The sequence below is a fragment of the Leuciscus leuciscus genome (genome assembly GCF_965113295.1).
Source record: "Leuciscus leuciscus genome assembly, chromosome: 9".
NCBI classification, from domain to species: domain Eukaryota; kingdom Metazoa; phylum Chordata; class Actinopteri; order Cypriniformes; family Leuciscidae; genus Leuciscus; species Leuciscus leuciscus.
Window position 1 is genome coordinate 32088702 of NC_138733.1, and position 10536 is coordinate 32099237.

A 10536-nucleotide genomic window follows, 5' to 3' on the forward strand; every position below is an offset into this window, starting at 1 on the left:
CAACTCCTCAAGCTGTAGTTTCAGCTTCTTCTTTTTAGTTTTATCTTATAGTCCAGCTCCAGATTTCTTTTGTAGAGGTCTCTGATGGTGTTTGTTTCCACCTAAAGTAGTAACAGACTGGTTATAATTTTATTGTATACAGTTGTAACTTTGCATTACCCTTTTTCTCTGGCCTTGGAAGCTGTGATGAAGAGGGTTCATGTGTAGAGGATGCAGTTCCTATAATACAAGACATCAGAAACCTTTTCTTCTTCATTAAACTATGTTCTAACAAAGCACATTTACCTCTGCAGCTGTCTCTGAGCAAACTGACAGTGTCTCTTCAACACAAGCTTCCCCCTATTAACCAAATAAGGCCATGCAATAAACGCAATGGCAATAGCATGTTGTCATCTCTGGATGAGTCTCTGTAGGTGTGTCGTGTGTGTGCCGGCTCCGACAAGGTAATTGAACTTCCCCCAGCTGAAAAACACATTAAGGCATAAGTGCTTGTATTTTAGAGTTAAGTTTTAAAAAGGATCAAACGTTTATGCACACATACCCTGTTCGGAGGAGCCAGCGCCTGCTGAAGATGCACTGCCTTCGATGCCATGATGGGTCGACCCTGGTTACTGGACTGGGCCAACTCCTCGGCAATAGTGTATTTTTGAGGAGGTGGCCCTCCCCTCCTTTTCTTACTCTTTCACACTTTTGTCTCTTTGCTACAGAGGATACACTTTATTATAGTATGCACACAAGAAAAAAAACATATTGCAATTATGAACAATGTTTTTGTATTTGAACAATGTTTTTGTATTTCATTTTTATCTGCGCCAAAGATCTTACGGTGTTCGGGTTGCATCAAAGTATAAAATAATTAGTTAAATATTCTTTTACCTTCACTTTTAAGTATTTCTGTACAAAGATTTGTAATTTTTATAGGAAATATAGTCATTTCATATTCAAATATAACATTTTGTTATGAGTTTTCAATCAGTTTTATGCTCGTTGTGAGCCTGTAAAGATGACTGTATGAAAACGTATGCATTTACACAATCAGCTATTTTCTGCCAGCAATTCTACAAAGCTTTGGCCGCTGCAATGGTGTTGTTTTTTGCGATTAAAATGGACTTAAAGTCGTAATATTTCTTCACGATAATTTCTTGTTCTTCAACTGAGAAATAGGCACACCTGAACGCTGTTGGCTGTTCACGGCAAAGGTGTGGCTTTTATGTGCACGCGCATGATAATTAATCATTGATTCAGGGTTTAAACCTGGGTTGAGAGAGAGAAAGCTGATAACCAGCGTCATGAAATATATTAAAGGGATAGAATGAAACTTTAAAATGAAAATTCTGTCATCATATACTCACCGTAATGTTGTTTCAAACCTGTATGAATTTCTTTCTTCTGCTGAACAGAAAGGAAGATATTTAGAAGAATGTCAGTAACCAGACAGTTTCTGGTACCATTGACTTCCATAGTATATATTTTTTCCTACTATGGAAGTCAATGGTCCACTGACATTTCTGTTCAAAATTGCTAATTCGCGACCAGGGTTTTGTTTTCCTCTTTCCTCTGAGCTTACGCGTGCGTAACGTTGTGCGTCGGGTCAGGGGTTAGTCTTCCACTGTAAATCGAATCGATGCATAGTCCATCTTTCGGAAGCTAGTGATTATAGTTTACAAAGTTTTAAATATGGGTATTTTCCTTACACAAACACATGGCTTCACTTCAGAAGGCTTTTATTAACCCCCTGGAGTAAAAGTGGAGCGCTTTTACCATGGATGGATGGATGCACTGTTTTGGGCTTCAAACTTTCTCCAGCCATTCACTGCCATTGTAAATGTCACATAAATGTCACAAAGAAGAATGTCACATACACCTAGGATGGCATCAGGGCGAGTAAATCATGGGCTAATTTTCCTTTTTGGGTGAACTATCCCTTTAAAGACATACATAATTCTTATGAAAATACCTGAGATAGCTTGTTGAACACAGATATATTATGTGTTTGTCTTCATGTTTTATCAGTCAAAACGTCTCTATTTGCATGTTATTATATCCATATAAGGCATTTCCTGAAACGTCATAAGTTTAATACTTCTATTAATCTCACTTGTGGACTTTCTGAGCGAGGGATGAATCCGTACTGGGCTTCCAGTATGAATGAAACAGAAGACATGAGAGTGTTTAGCACTCCATATCACTATCATCTCCCCATTTGTGGTAAAAATAGAAAAATACTGAAGTACTTTGTAACGTAGTTAGCCTACTTGAGTAGTTTTTAAGCAAACTACTTATTTACTCTTACTTGAGTCATAATATTTTTCAGTACTTCTACTTGTAATTAAGTAAATTATTACTTAAGTAGCAATACTTTTACTCAAGTACAAATTTTTAGTACTCTTTCCACCACTGTACAGTTCACAAGAAGGAATGAATGAAAACGAGTGAGCGAATTTGGACAGTCGTTGAGCGTACATCGGTTGTACACTCGTTATTGCGGTGCACTGTGGGATTGAATGAGTGCACTCAATAACGTCCACCACTACAAATGGCTGTCCCCTCAAATAATGCCCTATTTGATGGTATTGGGGAGCGATTTCGGATTCAGCCAAGGTCTTACTAAGCATACTAGAAACTTCGGAGCAGGTGTGTTGAGGCAATTTGTAGCTAAACACTGCAGGACAATGACCCTCACCCTCCAGGACCGAGTTTAAACACCCCATTCATCCCTTTGAAGGGATTAGGGCATAGGGTTTGAGCCAGAATGAAACAGGATATTTCAGCGCCTCAGGCTGTAGTGCTCTTGAGCAAAATGAGAAGGATTTGAACTTGGAACTTCTCAAACTTAGTGTAAAACATCACAATACGGAGTCTTATTAAAAGCATTGAAGCAGTCAGCGTGGCTTTTAACTTCTTTATTAATACTTTAACTGCGGTTACATCATTAAAAGTTTTAAGGCACATTCTTAGATCCAAGTCCTGCTGGAATACATTTTAAAATAAGAGCATGTTTGCCGCTGGGATTGTATATCACAGATGTGTCATAAAAACATGCACTCAGTGGTGCATTTGCTCGCGCACACACACATGGTTTAACCAAAACACATCAGCAACTGACTGTTAAGAGGCATTCGGTAATGAGCATTCAGAAATATAAACATTCATTTCTGTCATTGGTTTCAATGTGACATTTATCAAAGTTCATTTGTGACACGTCCACGGGATCTCTGTGTGTGTGTGTGTGTGTGTGTGTGTGTGCATAAGCGTGCATGCTACAGACATGTGCAATTCTACAGTCACTTCTCATTTGTACTGACTTGTAACTGAGCACAGAGGCATCAGGTCTGACCCTGTTCCAGGGTCAGTCCGAGTCTGCTGCGTCTCAGGTGCTTTGGCATGAAACTGGAACCCTGTAAATGCATTTAGAGCCAACATGGCCTTCACAGACACGAACACTGGTGGCTGGGAGAGGCGCTCTTGCTGGAAGCCAAAGCGGGAGACTCCATTAATACACTCCAAACATGGCACTGAAAACCTCTCCTTTATCAATCCATTCATCCTTCTGATTGAGTCCAATTCATGGCATTGGGAAAGAACAAGGGAAAACTAAAGAGACAAGACAAGGACAGGGGGATTTGGCTATTTGGAGTCTTTTTACTCGATGGCTCCGGGTCTGGTCGCCACGTAGACGAAGAGGACGATGAGCAGCACGAGCACGACGAGCGTCGGTAGAACGATGGTCGTCACCTGCTCCCTGGCCTCATGCATGGCCTGCTTGCGCTCCTTTTTGTCTTTCCACGACTCCTTCTTCGGCTTGCCCTTCAACTGCCGCATGGCTCAGTGCGTATCCACACAGCGGGTTACCGGCGATCCCAGATAAAAACCCAAAAGATGCCCTCCTGTGAAAACATGTACAATAGGCTTTATGTCAAACGTCACATGAACAAACCGAAAAACAGGTCTCATTGCATCCACTTGTCAGAGAAAGTGTTAATGGTAGTACGAACTGACGGCGATATCTATGGAAGATAATCAGCTAACCTAGCTAGCTCTTTATATTGTTAGCGTTTTATTCAGTTTTAGGGCGTTTTCACACCTGGCTCGATTATAGAGCGTTTATTTCGGAACCTGGTGCGTTTTCTCTTTTATTTTGGTTAGTTTAGGCATATGTAAACACGGCAATCACGCCAAAAGAATCGTTCCCAGATAGCCCAAAGTTCCTGAAATGAGGCGGTTCGGTTGAGGTCAAAAAAGCAACACGATCCAATGGACCAACGAACCAAACAGTATCATAATTCATCTGCAGTGTCTGATTCTGTGAATGAGCACATTAGTTATCGCAGTTGAAAGCCAAACCATCTTATAGGTATGGTAGGAAAGAGGCTAGCAATAGCGAGCTAGCTTTGAAAGCATGATATCCCACCCTCCCTTTAGAGCGTCTCCTAAGCCACGCCTCCTTTAAAACACATAAACGTGCAGGTGAAGCAAAGCCAGAGCAGATAAGCGTCATAAGATTAATAATGAACAGAGCTGTAATTTAACCAAACACTATAGAATAACACAAGACGCGTCACTATTGTTTTGAATGGGGAAAAGTGCAATGCTCAATATGGCGGAATAAGTCCCGCCTTCTAAATAAGAGCCAATCGCCGATTGGTAAAGTCATCACGTCACTGCAGCTGCCAAGCTCCGGTTCCCATAGAAACAGTCAGACGCACTGCGCATGCGCATTAGCTTGTTCCAGCCTGAACAATTTACGTTTTCTATCATGATTTGAGCGTAAAAAAAAAAAAAAAAAAATGAGACAGTTGTTGTCAGATTTCATTGGTGATTTCAAATCAGAAATTTGATCGTAAGCTTGGCGAACAGTTTTAAAGAATTTGATGTTTCCCCATTCAAAGAGATGAGAGCTGCACTTGCATGTCCGAGAGGCGTTTCAAAGATGGCCGCCGAGTGAAATAACTTGTCTTAAAGGGACTTTGGTTGCACCACCTGACTGCTGCAGATTCATTTCGCCTAAATCTGTCTAAGTATACACAAAAAAGTCTGAGGACGTGAACAGCTCCGGGTAGAACGTCATGGGTTGCCATCTCTAAGTTACGGTTACGACATGGTGTGAACGCAGCATAAGCTCGATGTTTTGTTTCAGGAGGAACTATAAAAGGCGGCTGCTGTTTGTTTGTGGCGCTCTGTGACTGTCTGTCTACAACTCTGCATAGCCTTACAGAACGCAGTGATGACGTGTGATGTCTGTGCGAGCAGCTGCATGGAGGTATGGAAATACATTATGTTGACAGGCAGGTAGGACATCCTATCATTGCATTTGGACCGTATGCAATGATTGGACGAAAAAAATTGGGCCCTGAGACTTCCACAGAAGATATATGCACATATTTTAATATTTAGACCACTTCTATAATTGATTGCTATCAGGATGTGAAGAGAGTTTCAACCACCAGTATAACAAAAAGTGTTTATGAAAAAAAATTGCCTACTCTACCTTTAAAATGTTGTTTAATTGCTCTTCTCCATGCATTGCAAGAATGCTGTCCTGACGAAGCCTTGACTCCCACTCTAACTGCATTAGAAGTGTTTGAGTGTAGCCGCAGCTACAAATAAAGCCACACAATTAAAGTGAACTTGTTTATCCATCTTGATGGATGACGCAGAGGAACGCAAACAGGTGAAATCTGACCAATAAGAGGACAGCTTTACTCACTTGCATAAACACATTTTTGGAACACTTTCAAATGTTGCTGTGTGAAAGCGATCTGAACCAAGAAGAAAATGCAACATTGTAACAAATTAAAAATCCCTGTTTCGGAACAAAGCAATCGATTTACAGGTCTGAAAACGCCCTTAATATTCAAATGTTAGTAAGAATAATTTTTTTATTTTTTTATTTGATATCAATCTGTCTATGTGATGGACATCTGTTATGCTCATCTTTGCTCATTTATATGAAGGTATCTTGAGTAAAATAGCTCTATTTTTAACGAAGCGCATACAAAAGACCTGAACTGGAAGCAATTCAACTATTAAATAAATATTTTTTTTCTAGTAAAATACATGAATAACCCTTTGTAAAATTGTAGCAATGTAGTTTTAAAGCTTTTGATGGCTTTTATTTATATATGGCTAAAAAATAACAACAAAAAATATTTTAGAGTAAACTCAACCATAAGGTGTCACTTGTTAACATTAGTTAACACTGAACAATACTTCTACAGCATTTCTTAATATTAGTCAATGTGAATGTTGATTTCATTCATTGGGAGTTGACTGTAAAAATCTGAGGCACAGTAAGTTGATATATTTTGATAAAAGATTGCGAAGATTTCTTATAATAATGTGCTATGATGAACTGTGCACAATAAAAAAATATATGACTATACTATCAATAAGTAGTAATGTTAGTATATTATTAATAAATAATTCAGTTTTGATAATTTTTTAAAGATCTTTAAAGTTGTTTTTGTTAAATTATTCTGCAGTGAGAATTTAATTTTGTAGTATGTCAAATGAGTTATGCATGCATGACAATTATTTAAAAAAACAACAACTGTTGAATGTTTAATAGTAAAAATGTTTAAAGGTGGTCTAAGTGATGTTGGGTGACGTCACTTCTTGTTGACGTTTAAAGTATTGTCAGATCCCGTCTACGGAGAGCCTGGCCACTCCCTATTAAGTCCTATTGTACCGAATTTTGGTTGTAGTTCCACCAGAGTTCCACTGGGGGCGATCGCCCATGAGTGCAAAATGAATGGAAGTCTATGGAGCTAGACGGCTAAATTTGTCTCTTTCACCCGATTGCCGTTGAGAAATCTCAGATTTGATTGTAGGTTTTGAAAGTTTAACAAGGGTTATAGGTCGAAAGTTGAATGAGTACTTATGTCCTTGCGATTTCTTACAGGTTGAGTTGTTGTTGCCCATAACACGCTAGCATTCTGCTAATGAACGCTGATTGGTCAGTGAAGGACTGATTACGACCAGAGATACCGCTTGATGGCATCGTGTGTGTGTGTGTATTTTTGTAAAACAAAAACTCTTCTAGCACGTGTGTTTACCTGTGTCAGCTGTTGTCGTCGATGCCTCGAGAGAAAAGAAAGTGCAGAGCGCGAAAAGCACCAAAGTGACTGAAGGATTGCCGTAAAGCAGTATCTCTGGTCGTACGATGTGTATGACGTCATTGACATTTTAAAAGACTTTTTAAAGCAAATAAGTGACTCTAAAAAATCTAACACCCAGCAATGTGTAATTTCTTTGCATCTCCTTTCGAATACAACATTCAAATTACTAGACAAAAAATTATATCCTGAGAAAAGTGGATTTTGAGGGGTATAGCTCCATAGACCTCCATTCCTTCTGCACTCGTCCTGTGAGCGCCCTCATATGGAACCAGAGTGGAACTGCAACCAGTTCGGAAGCCGGAAGTTTACTGAGAGTGGAAGTTCTCCCCTTATTAGACATTCTCTGGTATTGTCAAACAAAACGGAGGCTAGCTAGACCCTCCCTCCTCCTCATCCGCGCACTAACCCCCCAAATCCTTCTTGTCGGTTATTGGCTGGAACAGTTTGTTATGTTTCGTGGTCCAGGCTGGGCCAGTTTTTCTTTCCGTTTGTGGAGCCTGGGCTGTCTACAGAGACTGCGTTTTTTTTTTTTTTTACAGTGTGTTCAGGGGACAGGCAGCTAGCGGATAGTGACGAGATGTTTGCTGTATGTGACAAAAAAAATGTTGGCCTAAAAAACGTGTGACATCGCTTAGAGCACCTTTAATATGGAGTATACTAGTCACACTTAATACACTGCTGTCTATACAAAATAATATTACATTAATAATAAATGCACCATTGGTGCTCAGGTCCTAAATATTGCTCCATATCTGTGGCTTCACACCTTTAGTAAGTTTTTTCACCCGTAGTCATGGAAACTGAGCAAAGGCCAGGAGTAAGAAATCTGAATGTGAAAATGCAGTAGCGCACACACATACTGAACCGCAGCCACAATTCCCACCCAGGCAAACAGGAACTGGGTGTTGTATCCTGAATCTTAAGATTGTGTGATTTTGAACACACATTACGTGTGTGTGTCATAATGAACTACACGCTTGCATAAAACCACATTTTCAATTAAATAAAACACTTTCAAAAACTCAACACACAAGCCGATTTGCATAGTATTTTGCAGACCAGCTTAGGTGAATTAGGGTAATCTGGGACATGAAGCTCTGTTGTGTAACTTTACAAGCAGTCGACAAGTTTTTCAGTGACTGATGTTGATACTTCCAATATAAATGCTGATATATACAATTTAATTAGAGCAAATTACATGTAAACTGATATGAAGAATTGTTCAAATCTAATGCCAAAACCACTGGCCGATTCTGGAACTGAAACAGGGTTTCATTTGCGATTCATGGATAAGGATTTTAAAATAACTTTGAATATGACTGATTCGCTAATGAATCAATCAGGCCAATTTGTTGGAGTGATTCATTGAAATGAGCCAATTTGAAAAAAGTGTATACTCAATTATTCAGAAAATATCCATGACTGTAAGGCACTGTATTAATAGTGTCAAAATAATGTAATATATTACCGGTCCATCAAGAAACATCGCCATATTTGATCTGGGTTGCCATGTCATAATTTGTTGGTAACGTGTTGGTGGACAACCAGTAAATAATGTCCTAGATTACCTTAAAAAAAAATAAAAATAAATAATCTGTCGTTAATTATTCACCCTCATGTCGTTCCAAACCCTTAAGACTTTTGTTCGTCTTCGGAACACAAATAAAATTATTTTTAAATCTAAGAGCCTATGCAACTATCACTTTCAAGCCCCAGAAAGGTATAAAAAGACATCATTAAAGTAATCCATGGTTTAACCTCAATTTTATGAAGTGACGCGAGTGCTTTATTTGCGAAAAAACAAAACATAATGTATCACTTTATTTTCAAAATATTAATCTCCAACACACACGTCGAAACAACATGCATGCGTTGTGGTGCTCTTGTGAATACACGTTGGGGATAATTTTTTTTGCTACTTAATTGGTAAATTATGTTTTTCTGCGAAAACAAAGCATTAATATCACTTCATAAAGTTATGATTAAACCACTGGAGTCACATGGATTACTTTAATGATGTCTTTACCACTTTCAAGTCTCAGAAAGCTAGTAGTTGCGTAGACTGTCAATGGAGGGACAGAAAGCTCTCAGATTTAATCAAAAAGATCTTTATTTTTGTTCCGAAGTCTTACTGGTTTCGAATGACATGAAGGTGAGTAATTAATGACATAATTTTTGGCTGAACTAACCTTATAACTCACTTTATAACACACATAATACAACATCCCAAACCCACCAAGCACAATACAGCATAACATGAACACGACATGCGCCATACTGTGAATAAATGCGAGTCACATTATGAATCAGCACTACAGGTGGTGTGTGTGACATCTTGTGTTGAACTTTTCTGAATATAAAAACTAAAAAAGTTACAGTTCTCAGATTCACTGCTCAAAACACATGAAAGTTGGCCGTGAGAAAAGCTAAGGCGTCCCGGTCAAGCTCACAGACCAGGCTGCTATTGAACATACTAGAAAACTACTGCATTGACAGCGTGAGCCTCATAGTTTCTCTTCTGCGTCGAAGTTGCTTGTCAGTGTTTACAATGAAACGAGTTGCTACAGACAACAAATCAACGACCTGTTGCATGCAAATGACTCGAAAAGTATCCGATCCCACTTCACACACATGGATCGCCCTGTTGCTTGTGCTCGCGCTTTAAAAAGGCACTAAATGTGGACTGCGTCTCGTGCACTCGCGCCGCGCGCGTGGGGACACTTCCACGCACTTTTCGCTTACCGCCACAGTGTGTGTTCCGCAACACCCGCGCGCACCGCCCGGAGGTGTTTCGTACAGTGTGTTTGAGTGTTCCGCAGTCGTTGTCACGGTTCCCGGAGGTTTCTAGTGAGTGAGCGGGGGCTCGACCGAGATTACGTGGCAGAGCTGGAGCCTCGCGCAGGAGGCGGAGGAGGAGGAGGAGCACGCACGCGCGCGCTCTCCCTCTGCGGGGGCACGAGAGACGGGAAAGATGTGAAAGAAAAAAGAAAAAATCTAGTGACAGTGACTCCTCGCTGCCGACAGGGGGAAACACGGAGACGATCAACAGATCAGAATACACAATGGCCCAAAAAGGGCTGTAAACTTTTTTTTTATATATAAACATAAAACGCCCCCACTTCTTTACTTGCACCAATAAAATTTGATTCTTGAGAAACCACACCTAGGCTATCTCTGTAACTATGGAAGCTTGTTTCCGCCACTGAATAAAAAGTAGAAAAGGTAAGTTAATTGCAACATTTTATCTTTTTTTTTTTTTTTCTCAGAATTGCGTGAAATAAACTCACAACAGCATGTTATAAATGCAGAATTGTGTGAAAAAATTGCGTTATAAAGGCAAAATTGCATGAAATAAACTCACAATAGCGTGATATAAAGCCAGAATTGCGAAATTTGCAATTGTGAGAAATAAAGTCAG

General features: G+C 39.6%; 1 protein-coding gene across 2 annotated transcripts; it reads right to left on the reverse strand.

The window, feature by feature from the left end:
* Positions 1-2888: 2888 nt before the first annotated feature.
* smco4 (single-pass membrane protein with coiled-coil domains 4) lies at positions 2889-10033 on the reverse strand. Of its 2 annotated transcripts, none has more exons than XM_082178941.1 (2): positions 9850-10033; positions 2889-3887 (listed from the first exon to the last, which is right to left on the reverse strand). In XM_082178941.1, exon 2 carries the CDS (start codon positions 3820-3822, stop codon positions 3643-3645), a length of 180 nt encoding a protein of 59 aa, XP_082035067.1. In that variant the 5' UTR covers positions 3823-3887; positions 9850-10033; the 3' UTR covers positions 2889-3642. The 2 variants fall into 2 exon arrangements, with proteins under 2 accessions (XP_082035067.1, XP_082035066.1); XM_082178940.1 differs by having other exon boundaries at positions 9861-10028.
* Between the last annotated feature and the right edge of the window lie 503 nt (positions 10034-10536).